The following is a 26599-nucleotide window of genomic DNA, read 5'->3' as shown; positions in this document are numbered from 1 at the left end:
TGGGGCTAAGGCTTAAGAGGGTGTTAACGATGCTGAATGGGTGAAAACAGAGCTCTCCAGTAGGTGTACCAAAACATTCAAGGACCAACTTTATCAACTTTCAAAGCAGAATTACTTTCCCATTATTTCTCAACTGCAGTGTATGATATACCAATTTCTAGTTCTGAGTCTCTACTTTTATCCAATGTAAAAAACACAATTTCAAATTCTGCTATATAAGATCAAGGCGGTCGGTCACATTTTTGCTCAGTGTGGACATGAAGAACAAAACACAATTGCTGCATGTAAACAAGCCTTTATTAATTGAAAAAATAACTTTCCTCTACCTCAGCTAAATTATGAGGAACATTTAAGGAAATCTCTTTTGATTTCTCTCCTACTATTCAACAAACATTTTGTAAAGTTACTGTATGTCGATATTGTGACTTTGCTGTCAATGTGTGAAAATAATGTCAATTAATCCACACTTTTATAAGAAAAACTGAAACTTTGATTCTTTGTTTGACTCTTCAAGGGTGGAGGCGATAGTAAAACAAGTGCGTAATCTGCAACCACCACATCTACATGATCTCTGAAGTGCATTCTCTAGGAAAGCTTTGCAACAACATTTTAAATGGAATTGGCATAAAATTCATTTTCCAGATATCAGTGATTCAGATTCTATTTTTCTACTCTAAACTGACATTTTTGTGTGTGTTAACGTTGTATCGAAATACCTACTTGAGCAGTTATACAGACCACTGACATTAGCTTGTGTACCTGACTGTTTTTGCATTCAATACTGCATTGTTCCTTTGATCAGTTTTTGCAGATATACCTAACCACTTCTTGTGGCTCCTTTGTTGATCTGAAAGAATGGATGGCTGGAGGGCTACCAGAGTTATTGGAGTTTCAGGCATTTTGCTTAAACCTACCCCTACCTGTCAGTTCTTTAAAGGGATACTTTGGGATTTATCTACTTCCTCAGAGTCAGATGAACTTGTGGATACCATTTTAATGTATCTGTGTGTAGTTTGAAGGAAGTTTTTAACTAGCGCTAGCGCAATTGCTTACTAGCTTTAGCGCAATGACTGGAAGTCTATGGGTATCTGCTAGAATCTTTCTAGTCATTGTGTTAATGCTAGTTAGCATTGGCTTGCGAAACTAACTCGAACTTCCTTCATACTTGACACAGAGACATAAAAATGGTATCTACGAGTTCCTCTGACTCTGGGGAAGTAGATAAAGGGCATCATTGCCAAAATCCCAAATATCCCTTTAAGGGGTCACTTAGTTGTCTACTCTAAGAATTGAGTTAACAGCCTGGGCTCAGGACTATGACATCGGTCCTGTTCAAATACCTTAGAATGCATACTTCCTCCCTACCTACCTTGATTTCTTCAAGGAAGTGGGGAGGAAGGATGTATTGGAAATGTATTGGAACAAGGCCTTGGTGTTTAGTTTAGTAATCGTCGATCTTGTACTCATATTTGTAATCCAAGATGGAGTCCGTGAAACTTTCCGGTGCCGACGTTTGCCCCTCTCCTATGAACCACGAGTCGTACCAAGCAGTGGTGGGCTCCGCCTCTGTTGTCATGGGAACTGGCGTGGTCGTTGGGGGCAACGTTGTTGTCGATCTCATCGGTCTCTGTTGCCGTAGACGACGGGGGCGGTCGAGCCTTAGCTCTTTCTTTTGCTCGCGACGCAACTCAGGACTCATGGCGGTAACTCTGTCAGGATGCGCCACATGCCTGTTACCATTGGAGACCATGTTCCGTCTTGTTCCGCCGTTGCCGTGGCTGAGCAGGCGTATGGGCTTGTTGCCGTGCAGGGCCATGATCTGTGGATGAATAGATATCATTTATATAGTGCTTCAATGGCTCTAAAGTGGCTAATAGGCACTCTAATTGTAGATGTAGCAGTACCCACTTGTTTGATGCGGTCCCAGTTGGACTTGGCCAGGTTAAAGCTGCAGGTAGTTGCCCCTGCCTCGTAGCCCACCACACACAGCTTGGTCAGGGGGGCGAAGCCTTCTGCCCGCACCGTCACACGGTACTCACCTGGGTTCAACAAGCGCCAGTAGTCCCCTGTTACAGCTGTGGAGCAAGCAGAGAGGAGAGGGCTTAGACTGCACACTCAGTAAAGATAGCACTGGCAGGCTCCTGGACGTCCACTGCATGTAGGTTTGTTCAGGGGGAAGGGACAACAGGTTGTTACCAATATCTACACCAGCTGTAGTTTAATAAATATACCAATATAACAGTGCATAGCTACATTTATGTGTTCACAGCAGTCAGAATGCCAAGGGCTATGGGACATGGTTAACACAAAGCCAGACACTGTACCCACCTGTAGAGACATCATGGTTGACCCCCTCTACAGAAACTGTAGCATTAGCGATGGGGTTCCCCTCATTGTCTTTTACCACGCCCCTGATCCCACGCTGCACCTGGGTGGGGTGAAAACCAGGGTTCAAAATGTCAGTCACTCTACAGCAGTGGTATACAAACTTTTTCAGTGGGGACCCCATTTTTCCCACAATAATTTATTGCGATCCCAGAGATGGTTGTCCTTCTGGAAGGTTCTCCCATCTCCACAGAGGAACTCTGGAGCTCTGTCAGAGTGACCATTGGGGTCTTGGTCACCTCCCTGATCAAGGCTCTTCTCCCCCGATGGCTTAGTTTGGCTAGGCGGCCAGCTCTAGGAAGAGTCTTGGTGGTTCCAAACTTCTTCCATTTAAAAATGATGGAGGCCACTGTGTTCTTGGTACCCTTCCCCAGATCTGTGCCTCGACACAATCCTGTCTCGGAGCTCTACAGACAATTCCTTCGACCTCATGGCTTGGTTTTTTTCTCTGACATACACAGTCAACTGTGGGACCTTATATAAACAGGTGTGTTCCTTTCCAAATCATGTCCAATTTACCACAAGTGGACTCCAATCAAGTAGAAACATCTCAAGGATGATCAATGGAAACAGGATGCACCTAAGCTCAATTTCGAGTCTCATAGAAAAGGGTCTGAATACTTATGTAAAAAAGGTATTTTTTTTATATACATTTGCAAAAAATACTAAAAACCTCTTTTCACGTAGGTTGAGGATTTTTTTTAATGAATTTCATTTTAGAATAAGGCTAAAACGTAACAAAATGTGGAAAAATTCAAGGGGTCTGAATACTTTCCGAATGCACTGTGTATATACAGTATATATATATAGTAATATATATATATATATATATATATATATATATATATATATATATATATATATATATATATATATATATATATATTTTGGCGACCCCAGCTTTGAATACCACTGCTCTACGGCCACACTCCAGGACCGTGTGTGTGTTTGGTATACTCTCAAAATGTGTTAATTGTTTCTATGTGTGTGCATGCGTGTGTCTGTGTGTGTACCTGCTCCATGAAGGTGAGCATGGCCTCTCTGTTCTTCTCCCACTCAATGACCAACTCACTCTGATGGGGGAACTTATCACAGCCCAGGAACACTGACAGCTCCAGACAGTTAGTGTGCAGGTAGCTGAAGTCATTCATACCTGAGGATGGAGGGAGAGGGGGGGAAGACAGGTGGCAATGAGAACCTGCAATGCAAATGATGAGCCACCAGAGAGCACCATTGCCCCCAAAACTGGGTCCTTTACTCTGATCAATGTTACATTACAGGTTTCAACCTTTTTGAACTACTGTATGTAATGTCTTAATGAACAGCAGATAACAATGGAATAAAAAAGGGATGTTGTCGGCCCTTACTTCCTGTGACGGGCTGCCACTTGGCGCGATTGACGATTCCAACGCCTCCAGTGATGTCATCGCCGTGACAGGAGCCGTGGGAAGTGTATGTCATCGACAGGTGAGTAGAGGCATAAGAGATGGCCAACCACCTATAACACACAAACACACACACACACACACAGTCAGATAGGGTAATCTGATCCTAGATCTGTTGTTAACTTGGGCTCCCGAGTGGCACAGCAGTCTAAGGCACTACATCTCAGTGCTAGAGGTGTCACTACAGACACTCTGGTTTGAATCCAGGCTGTATCACAACCGGCTGTGATTTGGAGTCCCATAGGGAGGTGCACAATTGACCCAGCGTCGTCCGGGTTTGGCCGGTGTAGGCCGTCATTGTAAATAATAATTTGTTCTTAACTGACTTGCCTAGTTAAATAAAAACATTTACTTCATGCTACACACCTGAAAAAGGAGGCGTCTGCTGTGGCCCTGGGTTCATCCTCAGGCTCTGCGTACCCCACTCTCCCTCTGTCATCCTCCTCTTCCTCTTCCCTGTGGCCATAGCCATGTCCCCTCCACTCCTCCTCCGGCTGCTGGTATCCCCTGTTATACTGGTCTTCTTCTCGCTGCTGGTATCCCCTGTTCCACTGGTCTTCTTCTGGCTGCTGGTATCCCCTGTTCCACTGGTCCTCTTCTGGCTGCTGGTATCCCCTGTTCCACTGGTCCTCTTCTGGCTGCTGGTATCCCCTGTTCCACTGGTCCTCTTCTGGCTGCTGGTATCCCCTGTTCCACTGGTCTTCTTCCGGCTGCTGGTATCCCCTGTTCCACAGATCCTCTTCTGGCTCCTGGTATCCCCTGTTCCACTGGTCTTCTTCTGGCTGCTGGTATCCCCTGTTTCTATGATCTTCCACCGGCTCCTCAAACTCCTCGTACCTAGAAGAATGATTTAAATTGAGTTGATTGTTTATTTGGTTTCATATCATTATTACTCCTGCCAAAAATAGCAAGAGTGCAGGAAGACAAAGAGCCTCGTACTGTCTCTTCTTGCGGCTCTGTGCCCTCTCTCTCTTGCCCTCTCTGGTGCTGGCGCTGGCGGTCTTGGTTAGGCGGTGATTGTCGTAGGGGTACGCTACGAACCTCTCTCCCCCCTGGAAGTTGGCCCCCAGTACGAATGGGTGGCTCTCCATCCACAAGATGATGGCTCGAGTCTCCACAGCAATCTGCAGGACAAGAAGAACAAACAGCAGCCATCTTTTTTTATTTAACTAGGCAAGTCAGTTAAGAACAAATTCTTATTTCCAATGATGTTCTTCCCCGGCCAAACCCTAACCCGGAGGACGTTGGTCCAATTGTGCGCTGCCCTATAGGACTTCCAATCACGGCCGGATGTGATACAGCCTGGAATCGAATCAGGGTCTATAGTGACACCTCAGCACTGAGATGCAGTGACTTAGACCGCTGTGCCACTCGAGTCCCCTTGTTAAGTTGATAAACAGAGAAATGGACTTGCTTGTACTGTCTCTGCTCTTCACACCATCTACATTTCCTTCCCTCCTGTTTCCCCCCTCCTGTCTTCATCCCCTCTCTTTCTCCCTTACCTTACCCTCCCCTCCCTCCCTCCCTCCGTCCCTCCCTCCGTCCCTCCCTCCCTCCCTCCACCTCCTTCCTCCACACACCCTGTCATCCCCCTCTTGATCTGCAGGGATCTTGACATGGTGATTGGGGGTCAGTTTGGGCACCATGCCCTTGTCCTCGGCCTCCCACAAAACACTGTTCAGGTCAGGGAAGTTCTGGAAGATGTCATGGCCGTCCTCCGTCCAGTGGCCTGTTGTCCAACCACTCAGCTCGGAACCCTGTGGTGTCAATGGGACAGGATGTTATGGAGATATGGACTGCATATTTACTGCAGTAATATCAACATGTTAAAACAAACGTCTTAGGATTTGCTTGAATGTCTCTAGTCTTGACTTAACATATGAGATATGTTTTCTTCTCTTGAGGAAAATAAAGTTGGGCGCTAGACTGTTCCTGCATACAACAATACGTTCCTACAGGACAACAAGTTGGCTAAATCAGACACTGTCTGGCACCCATTTTCCTTAATAGAAGAAAACAGATTTGCACCCTGGAAGTGTAAAGTATAAATACAGGCTGTATTTCCCTGTAAGGGTCGTTCTTGAATTACGGTAGCATTTCGGAATGGCATTTTGGAAAATAATGACTTGATTTTTTATTTAAATGTAGTTGGGTACATCTTCCCATTCTAAATCAACTAATATGGTAGCTTAATGATTTAAAATATGTTTTTACCATTATGATAACATTGTGCCACCGGTGGAGTAGTAACACCAATGAGGATTTTCTGAAATGGAGGCCACAAATGCTCAAATCTAAGGTCAATCCTTTAAAAATTATTTACTAAAGTGATTAATTATTTCCATTTATTTAAACTGGCTGACACCAAGTGACGCAAAATGATGAATGAAATTCTCAAATTTATGACATACTGAAAGGTCGTGATAAGCTAATCATTTTCTTTAAGATAGAACCCTCCCTCAATAACAGTTTGCCACGGGAGAAAATGCTCAAGGTCCTTGTACATCTTTGTAATCAGCGATTTTCAAAGTGGTAACACCAATGACATAAAACTGAGGGACACACATTATACTAGTAAAACAATAGGTGTTTTTATTGATCTACAGCAAGAGTATTCAACTCTTACCCTACGAGGTCCAGAGCCTGCTGGTTTTCTGTTCTACCCGATAATTAATTGCACCCACCTGGTGTCTCAGGTCTAAATCAGTCCCTGATTAGAGGGGAACAATGAAACAATACAGTGGAACTGGCTTCAAGGTCCAGAGTTGAGTTTGGGAGGTCTAAAGTAAACAATATTAAATACTTTTGTTTACTGTCTAGCATTCAAAATAATAGATACAGTATCTCTAAACCCCAAAACATGTCACTACACCTCTACACATCGCCAATGGGGCAAGCCAATTTGCTAACCCCCAGTAGTTTCAACAATGCATACAAATAGTTGTTTTGCAGTATAAAGGACTTACATATGTTTTCTTATTAAATAACAGTGAAATAAAATTAGAATGTATTATTTTTAATGTTTTTGTCATTTTTTATTGTTTTTACATGGTGCCAAAGTCAAGGGACAACATTTACCACCGCAATTCAAGAATGAACCGTATAATATCCAGTACTGACCACTGTGAGGGCCTTCTCCTGCCCATCAGGGTTGAGTGAGGGCACCAGGTGGATACGTATTCCCTCCACCAGGCGGCGCACTCTGGGGTTGCCATCATTGTACTCCTTACACAGGTACTGCAACAGAAGAAGAACCATCTCCCGCCCCGTCGCCTCGTTTCCATGGAGACCGGCCGTGTAGCGGAACTCCGGCTCACCTAAGGAGAAAAACACAGATTGTCATTGTCTTTCCATGCTTGAGAGGACACGAGTACAGAGCTTTCTATGAAAGTTCGCCTGGAATAACAAAGGGGTGCAGTTAGCCTGGAATAACTAATGGGTGCATGTTCTGAAAACTGTGGACACAGACACAATATTGGTTTCATCCCACCTATCTCGTGTTCTGTGGGGTTGCCTGATATCACCATGGCCAGGATGTCCAGTCCGTTGGAGCTGCGACCCAGGCTGTACATACTGGTGATGTTGGGACACTCCTCAGACACAGACTTCATCATCTACCAGAAGAGACACACAGGGGAAAGCAGCAGTTACCAGCCCTGGCCCGGGACACCTTCAGTGAGTCTGTGCAAGTCTTTGTTCAAGCACAACAAATCTTATTAAATGAATCTCCAAAGTGTCAAGACAGAGTTGAAGTCAGTTGTCACAATCCGTCAGACAAAACATTAGACCTGATTCAAGTTCAAACAGGTGGTACTGATGACCTTTAGGTTTGAAGTCCCCTGAAATGGGAATGTTCCGTCTCACCGTGACCATGTCTGAGTAGTTGTGATGTCTGAAGTCCAGGTACTGGACGGGAGTCACCTCATTCTGCAGCCTCTGGTAGGCACTGGTGGGGTCTGAGGAAATGAAAATGCACAGTGTGAATGTTTGCGTGTGTTTTAGGTTTTACTATCCTTGTGGGGACCAGAAGTCTAGTAGGGTGGGTGCGTGTGTCACTCACCAGGCAGTGGGCAGCCTAGTACCTCCAGCCTCATACAGCAACTACCATTCCAGCTCTGAGGGATAACTCTGATGTAGCGTGCTAGTATGGGCTCAGCTAACTGATTCAGCACAGGGGTATCCTTATCAGAGTTAGCAAAAAACAACTAGAGACAGAGAGAGGGGAGGAGGGGGGTAAAGAGAGAGGGAGAGACAAATATATTTGACATGGTGAACTTTTGTGCCCCATAAAAAGAGCATGAGAGTGAACCCTGGGACCAAAGTACATTTGAAGCAGCGAGGCTGACAGACTCACCCAGTCAGAGTAACCGTCATGGATGGTTTTCCATTCTCTGCTGTCATTACTGAATTGCACGTAGTACGATGTCACAAAGTCACTCCTGAAACAGAAAGACGCACACAAATTTTGTCACCATTTTGTCTTTGATATGTCTGAAATTGTCTGTGCGCTTGCATGAGTGTGTGTGCGTGCGTGTGGTTTGGTTTCACTATCCTTGTGGGGAACAGAAGTCCTCACAAGGAGGGTAAAACAAGGAAAAAGGCTATTTTAGGGTTAGAATTAAGATTAAGGTTAGGGATTAGGTTTAGGATTATGTGTGTTAGGGTTAGATTTAGTTTCAGGGTTAGGGGTTAGGGTTAAGGTTTAGGGTTAGGAGTTAGGGAAAATAGGATTTTGATTGGGAACGCGTGTTTTGGTCCCCACAAGGATAGTAAAATAAACGTGTGTGTGCTTGTGTGTCTTACTCGTTGCGTGAGTCTCGTCCCTGTGTTATGATCCCAGTAAACTCTGTTGCTCTGCGAGCGTCCATCTCAAACCAGTGAATATTGTCCTCTGGGTTAGGACACCACGCCCCACCATGCATGTCCTCCTCATCATCCGAAGCCTGGAAACCATGGAAACCATACAGTGTTGGAGATGTGGGTAAGGGGGCTTACCGTCAGGTTCCAATTAGTGTGAAGAGTGTACCTGCATGTTGAGTTATGCTCTGTGTTGGCTGGAGCAGTACTGAGACTTAGGGTTAGTCACTGTGTGAGGGTTAGTGTGTGAGGGTTAGTGTATAAGGGTTATGGGTTAGTGTGAGAGGGTTAGACTTAGTGTGTGAGAGTTAGGGTCAGTGTGTGAGGGTTAGTGTATAAGGGTTATGGGTTAGTGTGAGAGGGTTAGACTTACTGTGTGAGAGTTAGGGTCAGTGTGTGAGGGTTAGTGTGTGAAGGTTAAGGTTGGTGTGTGTAAGGGTTAGTGTGTGTGAAGGTTAAGGTCAGTGTGTGAGGGTTAGTGTGTGAAGGTTAGTGTTAGTGTGTAAGGGTTAGGGTTACCTGTATGTTGAGTCGTGCCCTGGCTTGGCTGTAGCGGTAGTGAGACATGGAGGAGGCCAGCAGCTGGTCTGATTGTATTCTATGAGACTCCATACCCAGGGGAGGACACTCTGCCACCAGGGGAAAACATCTCAGTCACACACACATCACAAAAACTTCAAACCACAATGGAAAAGCTCTTAAGCTCTTGCTAAAACTCTTGCTAACCGAGTATTGTATCATTGGATGGTAGCAAGTTACCTACTTTTGGGTTCCTTGAATACGTGTGGTCTCTTCTTGGCTTTGGCCCTCTCTTCCTCTTCCCTCCTCTGCTGAGCTCTCTCTGTCAAACAGCACCATAGTCAATCACTAACTACAATCCCAGTAATAGATTCTCTGTGTGAGCGCTTGCGTGTGTACACGTGTGTGGTTGATGACATTCGATCCTCGTTTGTTAAGTCAAACGACACCGCTGGTCCTGCTCACGTTGCCCTACCCTATGCTTTGACCTCTTTCTCCCCTCTCTCCAGATGAAATCTTGCGACTTGTGATGGCCGGCCGCCCAACAACCTGCCCGCTTGACCCTATCCCGTCCTCTCATCTCCAGACCATTTCCGGAGACCTTCTCCCCTACCTCACCTCGCTCATCAACTCATCCTTGACCTCTGGCTACGTCCTTTCCGTCTTCAAGAGAGCGAGAGTTGCACTCCTTCTCAAAAAATCTACACTCGATCCCTCCGATGTCAACAACTACAGACCAGTATCCCTTCTTTCTTTTCTCTCCAAAACTCTTGAGCGTGCCGTCCTTGGCCAGCTCTCTTGCTATCTCTCTCAGAATGACCTTCTTGATCCAAATCAGTCAGGTTTCAAGACTGGCCATTCAACTGAGACCGCTCTTCTCTGTGTCACGGAGGCTCTCCGCACTACTAAAGGTAACTCTCTCTCCTCTGCTCTCATCCTTCTAGACCTATCTGCTGCCTTTGATACTGTGAACCATCAGATCCTCCTCTCCACCCTCTCCGAGTTGGGCATCTCCGGCGCGGCTCACTCTTGGATTGCGTCCTACCTGACAGGTCACTCCTACCAGGTGGCATGGCGAGAATCCGTCTCCGCACCACGTGCTCTCACCACTGGTGTCCCCCAGGGCTCAGTTCTAGGCCCTCTCCTATTCTCGCTATACACCAAGTCACTTGGCTCTGTCATATCCTCACATGGTCTCTCCTATCATTGCTACGCAGACGACACACAATTCATCTTCTCCTTTTCTCCTTCTGATAACCAGGTGGCGAATCGCATCTCTGCATGTCTGGCAGACATATCAGTGTGGGTGACGGATCACCACCTCAAGCTGAACCTCGGCAAGACGGAGCTGCTCTTCCTCCCGGGGAAGGACTGCCCGTTCCATGATCTCGCCATCATGGTTGACAACTCCATTGTGTCCTCCTCCCAGAGTGCTAAGAGCCTTGGCGTGACCCTGGACAACACCCTGTCGTTCTCAGCTAACATCAAGGCGGTGACCCGATCCTGTAGGTTCATGCTCTACAACATTCGCAGAGTACGACCCTGCCTTACACAGGAAGCGGCGCAGGTCCTAATCCAGGCACTTGTCATCTCCCGTCTGGATTACTGCAACTCGCTGCTGGCGGGGCTCCCTGCCTGTGCCATTAAACCCTTACAACTCATCCAGAACGCCGCAGCCCGTCTGGTGTTCAACCTTCCCAAGTTCTCACACGTCACCCCGCACCTCCGCACACTCCACCGGCTTCCAGTTGAAGCTCGCATCTGCTACAAGACCATGGTGCTTGCCTATGGAGCTGTGAGGGGAACGGCACCTCCGTACCTTCAGGCTCTGATCAGTCCCTACACCCAAAGAAGGGCACTGCGTTCATCCACCTCTGGCCTGCTCGCCTCCCTACCTCTGCGGAAGCACAGTTCCCGCTCAGCCCAGTCAAAACTGTTCGCTGCTCTGGCACCCCAATGGTGGAACAAGCTCCCTCACGACGCCAGGACAGCGGAGTCAATCACCACCTTCCAGAGACACCTGAAACCCCACCTCTTTAAGGAATACCTGGGATAGGATAAAGTAATCCTTCTGCCCCCCCCCCCCCCAAAAAAAATATAGATGTACTATTGTAAAGTGGTTGTTCCACTGGATATCATAAGGTGAATGCACCAATTTGTAAGTCGCTCTGGATAAGAGCGTCTACTAAATGACGTAAATGTAAAATGTGTCTGTGTATCGAAAAATGCAGTAATGCCTCAGAGGATCCACATGCCTTCACATTGCAGATAGGAAGGAAACCAGATGTATTCTGTTTCTCCAAATTCAGGAATGTGCTGATTAAATTCAGATTGTTCTTTTTTTCTTCAGTAAATCTAAGACAGGCCGCACACTGTTGTATCCAAACTTTCATAACCACCAGTCACATTTTATGGGTAACCCTGCTAAAAGTGTCAATATATCTAACTGGATGAGAAATCTGTCACATTTTGTATTAAATGTGATTTTGTTCTACGTACAAATGTGCAATCACAGATAGTGGTGGACAGAGTATGCCCCCCCGTCCCCCACTCTACAAGGTGTTGAAAGTGTTCCACAGGGATGCTGGCCCATGTTGACTCTAATGCTTCCCACAGTTGTGTCAAGTTGGCTGGATGTCCTTTGGGTGGCAGACCATTCTTGATACACACGGCAAACTGTTGTCCGTGAAAAACCCAGCAGCGTTGCAGTTCTTGACACAAACCGGTGCGCCTGGCAACCTACTACCATACCCCATTCAAAGGCACTTAAATATTTTGTCACATATTCAATCCATGTCTCAAGGCTTAAAAATCCTTCTTTAACCTGTGTCCCCCCTTCATCTACATTGATTAAATTGGATTTAACATCAATCAATCAGGGATCATAGCTTTCACCTGGATTCACCTGGTCAGTCTATGTCATGGAAAGAGCAGGTGTCCTTGATGTTTTGTACACTCAGTGTAATCTCCCATAGACAAAAGTCCCTGGTTCCATTCTGATTATACATTTAGCTGGTTCTACTCTCCTCGCTGTACAGGAGGTACAGTACAGAATGGAACATGTGGCAACAGCTGTTGGTTCTTATCCCGAGTGTTTCGATCTTCATTCTAAGCTCGTGATTTCAACATCTCTCCCCTCCATTACTGTTAGACTCGCTACTCCTCTGTTTCTATCCCTTATGTTGTTTTTCCCTCATCTTTCCTTCCAGCATGTTCTGTAACCTCTCTTTGCTGTCCCATCTCTCCCTTTCTTTCTGCTCCAGCTCAAAGCTTCTTCCATGCACCAATACAGGTTAAATAGGTTTACATTTAAGTCATTTAGCTGTTATCCAGAGGGACTTACAGAAGCAATTAGGGTTTAGTGCCTTGCTCAAGGGCACAGCAACAGATTGTTCACCTAATTGACTCAGGGATTCAAACCAGCGACCTTTCCTTCCCTCACAACACATTTCTATGGTTCAGATTTGTCCTATTCTAGATAGAATTAACTTTTGACCCTCGTCTTAGCAAGTGAAGCCATACTGAAGCTTCACAGCTACATGTTTGCAATGCCCAGGTAGAGACTGATATCTGTGTTTTTTTCCTCATTCGCTTTAAGCAGAAACATGAACCATTAGGGACTGATATTCTTCCACTACATTATGAATCTCTGAGTGACGTGTTCATCTGCTTGACTGGGAGCTTTGACAGTGCAAAGTAGGACATTGTAGTGTTACTAAGTTTTACTTGCAATGACTTTGATATGTGGTTGTTTTACCTACCTTAGTTTAATGGACACAAACACATGCTGGGTTGTTTGGCTGACCCACCTGCTGGGTTGCAGACATTGGGTCACTTTGTTGTTAAAAAAAACATTTTACATTGTGACCTTCCATTATAGAGTTTTGCTTTGATGTGGATTGAGGCCTATACTGTACATTCATACATTCATACATTCACCTTTCCTATTTCTAATGTGGGATTGTGTTTCTGTATGTCACGTCCTGACCAATATTTAGGTATTATTTCTATTATATTTGGTCAGGACGTGGCAGAGGTATATTTGTTTTGTATTATGGGGTTTTGTGTGTGGTGTAGTGGGGTGTATTAGTTTGGTATAGGTTCTAGGTTTGTTTTTCTATGTGTAGTTTTGGGTGCTGGACTCCCATAAGTAGGTGTGTGTTTGTTTGGTTTTCGTGGGTAGTTGTTTTTGCACTGCGTGTTGTGTGCCTGCAAAACTGTTCCTGTCGTGTATATTGTTTTCCAGTGGATGCGTTACTCCTTTTTGAATTAAAACATGAGCATCCATATTCCCGCTGCAGTTTGGTCTATTCAACACGGCTCTTTTTGTGACAGAACTACCCACCACCAAAGGACCAAGCAGCGGAGAAGAGGACAGAGGCAAGTGAGGGAGGAATGTTGGAGGCAGCCCCAATAATTTTTTAGGGTGGGGCACAAGGGCTATTTGGCGGGGCGAGATTACAGCCCCAGGCCAGCTCCCCATACCCTTGTAGGGCAGACTGGACAGGTCCCGTGCTTTGGGGTTGGGGCTGTGGTGAGGCCTGGGATTTTCAGGCCGGTAGGCAAGGTACCAGCGCCCCGCATGTGCCAGGGCGAAGTAGGCATCGAGCCGGAAGGGGTGATGCCAACCCTGCGCTCAAGACCGCCAGTGCGCCCTTTCGGTCCGGTGTTTCCCGCTAGATGCACTAGCATGGAGGTGCGTGTCTCCAGGCCGGCACGTCCAGTACCAGCCCCACGCATCAGGAGTCTAGTGCGTCAGCCCAGCACCGCCAGTCAACAGTCGTCGGAGCTGCCCGCCAGTCAACAGTCGTCGGAGCTGCCCGCCAGTCAACAGTCGTCGGAGCTGCCCGCCAGTCAACAGTCGTCGGAGCTGCCCGCCAGTCAACAGTCGTGGGAGCTGCCCGCCAGTCAACAGTCGTGGGAGCTGCCCGCCAGTCAACAGTCGTGGGAGCTGCCCGCCAGTCAACAGTCGTGGGAGCTGCCCGCCAGTCAACAGTCGTGGGAGCTGCCCGCCAGTCAACAGTCGTGGGAGCTGCCCGCCAGTCAACAGTCGCCGGAGTGGCCAGACTGCGCTGAACTGCCGGAGTGGCCAGACTGCGCTGAACTGCCGGAGTGGCCAGACTGCGCTGAACTGCCGGAGTGGCCAGACTGTTCCCCGGCCCAGCCCGAGGGGCCCTCCTGTTCCCCCGGCCCAGCCCGAGGGGCCCTCCTGTTCCCCCGGCCCAGCCCGAGGGGCCCTCCTGTTCCCCCGGCCCAGCCCGAGGGGCCCTCCTGTTCCCCCGGCCCAGCCCGAGGGGTCCGTCTGCCTGGCGCAGCTATCGGCTCCACCGAAGTGGGCGACGCCGAGGGTGGAGCAGGGTCCACGTCCTGCACCGGAGCCACCTCCAGGATAGGTGGGTTGGGGAGGGAGGGTGTAGCACAGTGCCGTCGTTGACGGCAGCCACCCTCCCTTCCCTCCCTTATTGTTTAGGGGGTATTGCTTTTTGGTTTTGTTGGGGTAATGGGGATTTTTTGTGTTTTCTTTTAAGGTGCATTCCGGGGTCTGCACCTTTAGGGGAGTAATGTCACGTCCTGACCAATATTTAGGTATTATTTCTATTATATTTGGTCAGGACGTGGCAGAGGTATATTTGTTTTGTATTATGGGGTTTTGTGTGTGGTGTAGTGGGGTGTATTAGTTTGGTATAGGTTCTAGGTTTGTTTTTCTATGTGTAGTTTTGGGTGCTGGACTCTCAATTGGAGGCAGGTGTTTCTAGTTGCCTCTGATTGGGAGTCCCATAAGTAGGTGTGTGTTTGTTTGGTTTTCGTGGGTAGTTGTTTTTGCACTGCGTGTTGTGTGCCTGCAAAACTGTTCCTGTCGTGTATAATGTTTTCCAGTGGATGCGTTACTCCTTTTTTGAATTAAAACATGAGCATCCATATTCCCGCTGCAGTTTGGTCTATTCAACACGGCTCTTTTTGTGACACTGTACGTAATTGGAAACTAAAAAACTATGAGCAAACTAACCTATGTAATTGTACATGGAAATTGATTGTGATGATACCCATGAATGAATGCTGCACAATGTGCTTATTTTTTTAAAACATTTTTATCAGGGATAAAATTTGATTTGATAAGTATGAAATTGTTTGATGAAATATGCATAAAAGGATAGTAATTGCCCATAATTCTGCACTTTAGTATACTTTTGCACTTCCAATTTTGATTATCATGATTTAGTGAATGCAAAGAAAATGTTTTGATCTACTGGGCTTTTTAAAAGAAAGACTAACTTTCTGTTTTGTCTGTTAGTCTTTTTGCAGGGCAGTTGTGTTCTTTTGATGAATGTATTTGCAATTTCGAAGATATAATAAAGTTTTGATGAATGTATTTATGTTTTGAGAAGGTATCTATATTTTGAAAACGCATTTACTGTTTTGCAAAAGGGAGTTCTGTGTCTTGTGGACTTTGTTTAAAAAAATCAACAACATGATCCCAAAAATTGCTCGTCAACCCAGAATGAAAGTTCGTAAAAACCCAACTAATCGTTAAATTAATGTTTGGGTAATCCCAACAACCCAACATGTTGAGTTATTCACACAACCCAATCGTTGACTGGGTCAAAATAACCCAGTGTGAATTCTATCCAATATTTACACAGCGCTGGGTTACCAAAAACCCCAAATTGGGTTGTTTTTAACCCAGAATTTTTCTGTGAGTGCATTAACTGTAAGTTGCTCTGGATAAGAGTGTCTGCTTAATGACCAACATGTAAATGTTACTGTATAATGTGAAGTATCTACAACTGAAATAGATCACAGTCATTCAGATCATAATGGAAAATAGGCTGTGCACAATACCTCTATCCTCTCTCTCCTTTTCTTTCCTTTGGTTCTCTCTCTCCTCCTGTTTTTTCGCTGTGGTAAACAAAGGAGGGAAAAACAATCATGGATGAACTTGAGGTTACTTCCCCCCACCTCCCCATTACATGTAACAGTATACTGTGTATGTTGGGTGTTTTCAGTGGAGTGAAACATTTAGAACGTTGCAGATAGAATAACATAACGTCATGATGTTACTTGGCATTTTCTTATTTGGGAGTTTGGAACATCAGCTGCCAAAGTCTTGCTTAACCCAAACTTAGACAACAGACCATATAATTGAAACAGTATACACTTCTTTTTTTTCATTCTTGTGGGGAATGAGAAGTGTAGGCCCATTACTTTTGACTCCGTGGTAAAGGGCCAGTTCTTTATTCTTTATTGTGTCTAATCTTTATTTCACCGCAGGGTCCCATTGAAATGAAAAACATATTTCTAGTGGAGATTTGGCCAAGGGTTTATTTTACAGTGCAGAGTGCATGTGTGTGTGTCAGTGTGTTTTAGGTTTTACCTCACAAGGATAGTAAATCAAGGAAAATACAGACAAGTGGAGACATTTCGCAGTGTTATGTTTAGGGTTGCAATTATGGTTAAGGTTAGAATTAGGTTTAAGTGTTAGGTTTAGGGGTTAGGGTTAGGTTTAGGTTCATGGGTAAGGTTAGGGTTAGGTTAAGGGTTATGCTTAGGGGTTAGGGAAAATAGGATTTTGAATGGGAATCAATTGTTTGGTCCCCACAAGGACTGTGTGTGTGTGCCCGTGTGTGTACATACTCTGTCCACCACTATGGCCGTAGTCATACTCCTCGTACCATGGGCTTTCATAGGTGGGTGGTGGTGTAACAAGCTCCTCTGTATTGGAAGGAGAAAACACAAACACATCACTCCAGTAGCCTAGACTGAGTAGCACACTGTTTCTGCATTGATTCAACAGTACATAACTGCCATGGCAAAACCACAACAACCTGGCTCAAGCAGAAACAGACTGGCAGCCTGTCTAGTAGTACTAATCTATTTTTACTAAACAACATAACAGAGAGAGTCTCTTTGGTTTAATGTGTGCCTTCCGAAGCTCTCGGAAGCTAAAATGCAGTATGTAGTTTCAAAACATTAATACAGTAATTTTCTACTACAGTGATGGTGGAACAGAGCCTTTATTTCTGCATCCACAACAGACACTCTCTGTTTGGACCCACATAAAGCTAGCATAACACGCTGCCTGTTATTTGCCTAGTTAAATGTTTAATTTAAGTTTACAAGGAATATAACAGAGCAGCCATCTTGTGAAAGGCTTCTTGCTCAAAAACAAAACCATGAAAAGCCGTTGACTGTTTTGAACTACACTCTCACCCACTCGCTTTCCTCTAAAAAGCAGGGTGATGATCTAGCCTCCTACTCTGATGTCATTCCCTGGACTAAGAGCTCTATTCAATCTGATCTGCTTTAGCTGACATCAGCATAGAGATTGTTTTGGCGATGTTGGAGGTGGAACTGCGTTAGAGCTATCAAATCCACAAGCGTCTCCAGGCATTATGCCTAAAGCAGACATTGGCATTGGCTGCACAGAGTTGCATTAACCTCTACGGGATCGGTGTCCCTAAACCGTGACAGTTGTTGCTAACATGCACTAATATGACTAGAATGACATTGTAAGTAACAGACAACTTTCCAGGACATAGACATGTCTTATATGGGCAGAAAGCTTAAATTCTTTATAATCTAACTGCTGTGTCCAATTTACAGTAGATATTACAGTGAAAAAATACCATGCTATTGTTTGAGGAGAGTGCACAACAACAAAACACTTTTATCACGGCAACTGGTTTGATACATTCAACTCTGAAGGTAAATAATGTACTTACATTCAGTATTCTTGCTCTGATTTGTCATCCTGAGGGTCCCAGAGATAAAATGTAGCAAAGTTTTGTTTTATAAAATACATTTTTATATTGAAATCTAGAAACTGGGTTCTACAGTTTGAACCCTTGCTGTCTCTGAGTGCCATTATTTCTATATAGCCTACACTTTCTCGTCCTGAAATTCTTATGTGAGTGGGATGGGTGTGGCTTCGTGACAATGATCAAGAGCAGCTGCTCACCGATTTGACAGCTCCAACGCAGTTACACCTCAGACACCGCCAAAACATCAGCTGATCTGATTGAATCTAGGTCTAAGCATATGGTTTACAGGATCTACTTCCACACTATAAACCCTAAAACAGCGGTTGTTTTTCATTCTTAGAAAGGAGGAATAGCAGCATACAATGTGGCCCTCTAAACGGTGACTGATTGACCGACTGACTGACTGATTGACTAATTGAGATGTAAGTCACCTGTAACAGCGTAGCTCCAGTCATCTTTCTCTGTGGGGACGACCTCTTTACCATCAGGGAAAGGAAGATTCTCGGGCACCTCGTCTGTTATTGGAGAACGGAGAAAACGAGAAAGTGAGAATGGAGATCTCAGAGAATAAAGAGAGCACAAAAGAGAAAAGAGAGAGCAAGATCGAAGAGGCACATGAGAGTAAGGAAGGAGGCAGATGGAGAAGTAAGAGTAGAGAAATCAGAGAAAGGAGAGGATGAGAATGGAGAGAGATGGTGGAGTGGGAACAGAGAGAAATGGAGAGGTGCAGGAGAGTGAGATACTGTAGGAGTGGAAATCTGGTAGGGTGAAACAGTAGTGGAATTATGGACACAGTAAAAGTAATGAAAACCTGTTGCAGCTATAACACAAAGAACAGATGAGCTGAGCTTTGCTGACAAACCTTCACATGAGATGAGATTTTCATCATATAAGGTGGAAAACCTGAGTCATTGGTTAAAGAGTCCAGTTGGCAAATATCATAAAGGGTTCGATTTAGAGTGGATCTGGACGAGAAATCCAGAGATAAAAAGTTGTTTTTGAATTTTAACCCTATCCCAAACCTTAAAATCGGACACCTCGAGTGCATAGAGGAGTTCTGTGTCTATAATTCTTAAAATAATTGTTATGCTTTTTGTGAACGTTTATCGTGAGTAATTTAGTAAATTATTAGCAAATTCCTCCGGAAGTTTGCGGGGGTATGCTAGTTCTGAACGTCACATGCTAATGTAAAAAGCTGTTTTTTAATATAAATATGAACTTGATTGAACAAAACATGCATGTATTGTATAACATAATGTCCTAGGTGTGTCATCTGATGAAGATCAAAGGTTAGTGCTGCATTTAGCTGTCTTCTGGGTTTTTGTGACATTATATGCTAGCTTGAAAAATGGGTGTCTGATTATTTCTGGCTTGGTACTCTGCTGACATAATCTAATGTTTTGCTTTCGCTGTAAAGCCTTTTTGAAATCGGACAGTGTGGTTAGATAAAGGAGAGTCTTGTTTTTAAAATGCTGTGAAATAGTCATATGTTTGAAAAATTGAAGTTTTTGTATTTTTGAGGAATTTGTAATTCGCGCCACGCCTATCATTGGATATTGGAGCAGGTGTTCCGCTAGCGGAACGTCTAGATGTAAGACGTTAATCCTAGACCCTGGGTCTCGACCCCGCCCTGTGCAGCTGGGTCCTGGACTTCCTGACGGGACCCAGGTGGTGAGGATATGTAACAACATCTCCACCCCGCTGATCCTCAACACTGGTGCCCCACAAGGGTGCGTTCTCAGCCCTCTCCTGTACTCCCTGTTCACCCACGACTGCGTGGCCATGCACGCCTCCAACTCAATCATCAAGTTTGCAGACGACACTACAGTGGTAGGCTTGATTGACACTCAATGTCAACAAAACAAAGGAGATGATCGTGGACTTCAGGAAACAGCAGAGGGAGCAGCCCCCTATCCACATCGACGGGACAGTAGTGGAGAGGGTGGAAAGTTTTAAGTTCCTCGGCGTACACATCACGGACAAACTGAAATGGTCCACCCACACAGACAGCGTGGTGAAGAAGGCGCAGCAGCAGCATCTAATTCTGACGTGAGACTGTGAGAGCTGGTAGGTTATACACCTATAGTACACGTTTAAACTAATAGCTAGTATTTTAAAAAAATACTTTGATAATAATTTTGAAGTAGTTAGTAAAGTTAATTGAAATTAGTATTTTTTGTCATTGATGCCTTGGTTCCATTCATTCATTCATTCATTCATTTATTCCATCCATAGACCGTATACATACACTGAGTATACCAAACATTAGGAACACCTTCCTAATATTGAGTTCCGCTAAATTATATTGATATTTCAATATTATCCTTATTTATACCACAGCGTTGTTGACTACTCGTTTCTGATTGGCTAGAAAGGCATTCTGTGTGTGATTTTAAAATAATCGATTCAAGGACATACTGTACATCTGATGTAATAGCAGCACGAATACTGACCATGAAGATTGCTATTTTCCCATTTCCTATAATGGAGGATCCTGCTTTCTGGCAATAACAGCCTGTAGTACCCTGGTCGACCTTGAACTTCATGACTTCAATGAAAGGGGGAAGTCGTTCTCCCCTGATTCATTCATTCATTCATTCATTCATTCGGTCAATGAATCATTCATTTTAGGACACAGAGGGGGATGAAACATACATCTGGCGTCCCAGTAGTCCTCGTCTCCCTCGTCCACCTTTCCATCCACCACAGGAGTGGGGGGCGTGGCCATTGGGTCCTCTCCCTTCCAATAGTCATCTTCTGGGTCGACCACTGGGCCTGCGGGCTCCTCCTCATCTGGCTTCCAGTAGTCATCCTCTATCAGAGGGACAGATGGACAGTAGAGGTAACTTTATTAGTGTGGAGATTTTTTTAAGCTAGATATAAAACAAAATCCACATGGTTTTTCAAGGTACAAATAAGATCATAAACAAAGTGGCTCTGCTATAAAGTGTTGAGTGGTATTTGAACACTGAGGCACCGGCTTCAGAGAAATTCTATAATGGTTTGTCATCTGTACACATGGTCTCACCGTTGTCTGGGTAGGGGTAGTCTGGGTATGGGTCAGGTTCTGTGGGAGCTTCAGATGGGACAGAGATCAAAGGATTACAAACAACTTTGTTACTCACACAATGCAAAGCCAATAAAAAAATCTAATCAACCAATTCTAGTCCGTTTTTATTGAAAACGTTGATTACAGTAGTAAAGTGGTGTGTTACTGCATTACCTGCTTCTGTGTACACCTCTGTAGTAGTTGTAGGTGGTGGTGTGGTAGTTGTAGGTGGTAGTGTGGTAGTTGTGGGTGGTGGAGTTGTAGGTGCTTCTGTCCGTGGCCCCTTTTCTTTGCCCTTCTTTGGCTTTTTGTCTGCTTTAGGCTTCTTGGTGGCCTTGGGCACTTTGGGCTCCTTGTTCTTCTTGTCTTTCTTGTCTTTCTTGTCTTTCTTGTCTTTCTTGCCCTTCTTTTTATCCCCTTTGCCCTCCTCTTCCTCTTCGGCTCTCCTGACCCTGGCTTGGTGTCAACGGGGGAAAGGAAAGTTAATAAACTTGGTCATTTTGACATGTTGATTCCTGAGGGTCAAATGTCAGGTTTAACAGCACATAACAATCCTATAACAGTCGGATATGCCAGGATATGACAAGATGGCATTCAAACAAAGGCTATACATCAACACCAACTCTCTGCTACTGAAGTAGACTGATGAGAGATAGAGAGACAGCTAAACAAATAGAAATAGAGTGATAGAGTGAGAGGGGGCAGAGAGAGATGGTGACAGAGGAAAAACAGTGGGAAACAAAGACAGACAGACCGAAATCCCAGACCAGACAGGTGTAATGGGGATGGGGAAATCTGCAAGACAGAATCACTCTAGCAGGGGGCACAGCTGAGCTAACATCTGGCAGACAGGTGTGTGTGTGTGTGTGTGTGTGTGTGTGTGTGTGTGTGTGTGTGTGTGTGTGTGTGTGTGTGTGTGTGTGTGTGTGTGTGTGTGTGTGTGTGTGTGTGTGTGACTGAGAGGAGATGACGGTGTCCTGTGCAGAAGAAAAGCTACTCTGTTCACATGGTGAAACAACAGGGTCCTCACACACACACACACACACACACACACACACACACACACACACACACACACACACACACACACACACACACACACACACACACACACACACATCAAGGAGAGGGACTGCAGTGATATCATCACACCCAAGGTCAAGGAGATCTCATCTGGGTTTATGTAAATGTTTCTACATTATGTCACATGACATTAAAACATTCCATAATCACGTGTTTTTTTTCTATCTGATGTGTAATGGATAAAATATAAAGATTTTCTTCTTTCTGCCGCTTCCTCTGAATGTACATATTTACAGTATGCTGCATGCTACGTATAGGATGTGGATATAATTGTGCTCTTGTGCTACTTACTGATGGTGCTGCTTAAATCGCCACGGAGGGCATTATCTTGGGGAAGAAGAAGTTGTGTTACTACAGAAGTCAGTGGAGTGTATTCATTGGTATTTCCCTCTCTCTATTCGTGGCTATTTGAATACCTGTGCCAGTGACCTACAGTGCAAGTCGGAAGTTTACATACACTTAGGTTGGAGTCATTAAAACTTGTTTTTCAACCACTCCACAAATGTCTTGTTAACAAACTATAGTTTTGGCAAGTCGGTTAGGACATCTACTTTGTGCATGACACAACTCATTTTTCACTTCTAATTCACTGTATCACAATTCCAGTGGGTCAGAAGTTTACATACACTAAGTTGACTGTGCCTTTAAACAGCTTGGAAAAATCCAGAAAATTATGTCATGGATTTAGAAGCTTCTGATAGGCTATTTGACATCATTTGAGTCAATCGGAGGTGTACCTGTGGATGTATTTCAAGGCCTACCTTCAAACTCAGGGCCTCTTTGCTTGACATCATGGGAAAATCAAAAGAAATCACTCAGATTTGTTTTTTTGACCTCCACAAGTCTGGTTCATCCTTGGGAGGAATTTACAAATGCCTGAAGGTACCACGTTCATCTGTACAAACAATAGTACGCAAGTATAAACACCATTGGACCATGCAGCCGTCATTCCGCTCAGGAAGGAGACGCATTCTGTCTCCTAGAGATGAACATACTTTGGTGCGAAAAGTGCAAATCAATCCCAGAACAACAGCAAAGGACCTTGTGAAGATGCTGGAGGGAACAGGTACAAAAGTATCTATATCCACAGTAAAACGAGTCCTATATTGACATAACCTAAAAGGCCGCTCAGCAAGGAAGAAGCCACTGCTCCAAAACTGCTATAAAAAAGCCAGACTACGGTTTGCAACTGCATATGGGGACAAAGATCGTACTTTTTGGAGAAATGTCCTCTGGTCTGATGAAACAAAAATAGAACTGTTTGGCCATAATGACTATCGTTATGTTTGGAGGAAAAAGAGGAGGCTTGCAAGCCGAAGAATACCATCCCAACCGTGAAGCACAGGGATGGCAGCATCATGTTGTGGGGGTGCTTTGCTGCAGGAGGGACTAGTGCACTTCACAAAATAGATGGCATCATGGAAGGAAAATTATGTGGATATATTGAAGCAACATCTCAAGACATCAGTCAGGAAGTTAAAGCTTGGTCGCAAATGGGTCTTCCAAATGGACAATGACCCCAAGCATACTTCCAAAGTTGTGGCAAAATGGCTTAAGGACAACAAGTCAAGGTATTGGAGTGGCCATCACAAAGCCCTGACCTCAATCCCATAGAAAATTTGTGAGCAGAACTGAAAAAGCATTTGCGAGCAAGGAGGCCTAAAAACCTGACTCAGTTACACCAGCTCTCAGGAGGAATGGGCCAAAATTCACCCAACTTATTGTGGGAAGCTTGTGGAAGGCTACCCGAAACGTTTTACCTAAGTTAAACAATTTAAAGGCAATGCTACCAAATGCTAATTGAGTGTATGTAAACTTCTGACACACTGGGAATGTGATGAAAGAAATAAAAGCTGAAATAAATCATTCTCTCTACTATTATTCTGACATTTCACATTCTTAAAATACAGTGGTGATCCTAACTGACCTAAGACAGGGAATATTTACTCGGATTAAATGTCAGGAATTGTTAAATGTATTTGGCTGAGGTGTACTGTATGTAAACTTCCGACTTCAACTGTATCTGTGGAACAGAGGCTGTGTATTCATGTCATATTCATGTGTATTCAATATTCCTCTCCCTGTCCTTAAGAAATCTGATTCTGTGTAGTTGGTTTTTCTAATATCTTTTCAATTGTGCAAGCCATAAATATGTAGCCTATAACAGTAGTAGTAAGTTTTACATAGTTTGTATTGCACTATGTAACAATGTGTACCCACAAAATAGTTATACAGTACCTACTAGCTAATGTAATTACCATGTAAATACAAGGTTTTAGTGCAATTTAATTGGGAAATTGGACTGATTAAACCAACAGATGTGTGTGCTGGTTTACTCCATGTTAAGCTGTGAATCTCAGAAACAAAATTTGTTTTATAACTAACACTACATCATCAGCCCATCTCAGAGGGTGAATCCTTCCATTTTGGAGCTGGGTTCTGTGGTACAGCACAGTACAGTAGAAAATAAAAGTGGACTGTACAAATCTGTCTCCAAGATGCTGAGCTCAGAGCCCAGCCAGGTCTGTTACTGCAGAAGACTGAATCTTCCCCAGTCCCAGGTCTACTCTGCTTTGGGCCAAGAGACAGTCCAGGTATGAGTGAGCTGGAGACAGACAGGTAAGAGTACTGTATGGTGTGTGTGGTGTGGTGTGATGTGGTGTGTGTGTGCGGGGTGGACACTGTTGGACTTGTCATAGTGACTGAAAGGTGTGTGTGGGTAATTCAGGAAACTGCTGGCTTCTTTCAAGACCAACACTCTCCTCCACCTGCCTTGTGCCCTGTCCCCTGTGCCTGCCTGATGATGTCATATAACGTTCTACAATCCTCGTCCTGGAAGGAGGCATCTGTTCCAGCCCAACAACCAGACACTGTTGATGATTCTACTACTAAGGTTTTGATCATTAGCTGATACGATGATAAGATGTGTTATTGCTGGGCTGGAACAAAGGCCTGTAGACCAGCTGAATTGGGTCCCATCTAGTAGGTAAAACCATCCATGTTTCTAGCCACTCAGATGGGACCCAATTCTCCACTTAGTAACATATATAGCATTATAATGTGAATGTTCCTACTAGGCAAAAACTGGTTGAATCAACGTTTCCATGTCATTTCAACCCAAAACTTCAATGTGATAACTTTGAATCAACGTGGAAAACTGATCGGATTTGCAAAAAGTCTTCAACGTAAGAGAATTTTGTATTTTTTTTCATAAAACTTTTAACCTCAATGACAGGGTGACATTTTTGGCTGAGTTGAATTCACGCTAGTTGACAACTCAACCAAATGTAAATAAAAACTAGACGTTGAACTGACGTCTATGTCCAGTGGGTTGGCTTCGTTCTTACCTGGTAGGGCATCCTCCTCTGTGGCTCTCTTTTCCTTGCTAGTCTGGCTTTGTGTCTCTGTGAGATCCTCTTCTTTAGCTGGTTCATCCTGGGACTCCTGTCTATATAGGGCCTCCATCCCTATCTCCTCTACAGCCTGGCCTAAAGAGACAATGCCTCCTGCACTCTCCCCTGCTCTGGGCAGTAGCACACAGCATAGGGCCAGCAGAACCAAACACACCACTGCAGTATGACCTCCCATCCTCCTTACTCTACCTGCCTCAGGATTCTACCTCAATGTTCCACTGAAAAGTTCCAGCTCAGTGTTCCGATTAAGTATTCCAGCTCTGTATTCTAGTTCAGATTTCCCAAAATCTTGCTTAAAGTTCCAGCTCAGAACGCTACTCAGAAATTCTACCGAAGTGTTCTATATCTGAATTCTACCACAGAATTCTACCTCTCAGTTTTCTACTCTAGTGTTCCATGCCTTCTCTCCGGTGAGGAAGATTCTGGAGCTCCAAGCCACAGCCAGACACAGACTCACTCAGAGCATGAGGCAGGGCTGGACACAGAGAGAAGAAAATAGTGAGGGAGGGAGGAAGAGGGAGGCAGAGCAGTCCAATTGTCCTGCAATTTAACTAAACGAGATCTACAGCTCTCCTGGAACGACAGCTGAAAAAGTTATGGCTGAGAGAGATATAATCCCCTTCACCTGGCTGACGAGTTGCAACAGGTGCAGAGATCAAAAGGAGATCTTAGCAACAGCTCACTGGAGAAGCAAGGAGAGGTGAAAAGAGTTTAGTCCAGGAGCAGAGCACTTCTTCCACTTCTTCCGCCTCCTTTCCCCTCTGCAGACTGCCACAAACAGGCAAGAATGGAATGGGGGGGAGGAGTCGAGGACAGTGTGTTTGTGCTAACAATATTGAAACCCACAAATATTTAAGGTACAGAGGAAAAGTACAGTATAACTACTGCTATACACACCTTTATCTATTCACATACTGCCCATACACACCATTCACATACATATTTATAATTTATATTCCTGACTCAGGTCCAGAAGCTAATTTCCTGCAATTATATCCATTTTGCTTTGGGGTTTTGTACTGTGTTTTTATATACTGTATTCTCGACATAGTTCATTCTAATATTTCTACCACTGTACATTGCATTTTA

The 26599-nt window shown here is 44.6% G+C and overlaps 1 protein-coding gene across 2 annotated transcripts; it reads right to left on the bottom strand.

Annotated features, from left to right (window-relative positions):
* Nucleotides 1-279: 279 nt before the first annotated feature.
* Nucleotides 280-26284, bottom strand: LOC106584911 (inactive carboxypeptidase-like protein X2). Of its 2 annotated transcripts, XM_045706617.1 has the most exons (24): nucleotides 25445-26284; nucleotides 22389-22424; nucleotides 21189-21470; nucleotides 20994-21041; nucleotides 20621-20779; nucleotides 18397-18480; nucleotides 16839-16916; nucleotides 16047-16103; nucleotides 9451-9528; nucleotides 9207-9316; nucleotides 8634-8773; nucleotides 8185-8269; nucleotides 7891-8035; nucleotides 7695-7786; nucleotides 7321-7444; nucleotides 6951-7147; nucleotides 5411-5587; nucleotides 4770-4954; nucleotides 4197-4667; nucleotides 3753-3883; nucleotides 3399-3538; nucleotides 2329-2428; nucleotides 1909-2075; nucleotides 280-1819 (listed from the first exon to the last, which is right to left on the bottom strand). In XM_045706617.1, exons 1-24 carry the CDS (start codon nucleotides 25683-25685, stop codon nucleotides 1442-1444), a joined length of 3705 nt encoding a protein of 1234 aa, XP_045562573.1. In that variant the 5' UTR covers nucleotides 25686-26284; the 3' UTR covers nucleotides 280-1441. The 2 variants fall into 2 exon arrangements, with proteins under 2 accessions (XP_045562573.1, XP_045562574.1); XM_045706618.1 differs by lacking the exon at nucleotides 22389-22424 and having other exon boundaries at nucleotides 25445-26283.
* Nucleotides 26285-26599: the final 315 nt, after the last annotated feature.

Source organism: Salmo salar, chromosome ssa24 (genome assembly GCF_905237065.1).
Source record: "Salmo salar chromosome ssa24, Ssal_v3.1, whole genome shotgun sequence".
NCBI classification, from domain to species: domain Eukaryota; kingdom Metazoa; phylum Chordata; class Actinopteri; order Salmoniformes; family Salmonidae; genus Salmo; species Salmo salar.
This window is presented reverse-complemented; position numbering and strand designations above follow the sequence as displayed.

Excerpts from the sequence above, each read along its gene's own strand:
- LOC106584911 (XM_045706617.1), bottom strand. The coding sequence starts at position 25,685 with ATGGGAGGTCATACTGCAGTGGTGTGTTTGGTTCTGCTGGCCCTATGC. Across the intron at positions 22,425-25,444 it reads AGAGGAGGATGCCCTACCAG|ATAATGCCCTCCGTGGCGAT; the intron begins GTAAGAACGAAG and ends TTCTTCCCCAAG. Across the intron at positions 3,539-3,752 it reads GTGGCAGCCCGTCACAGGAA|GTATGAATGACTTCAGCTAC; the intron begins GTAAGGGCCGAC and ends CTCCATCCTCAG.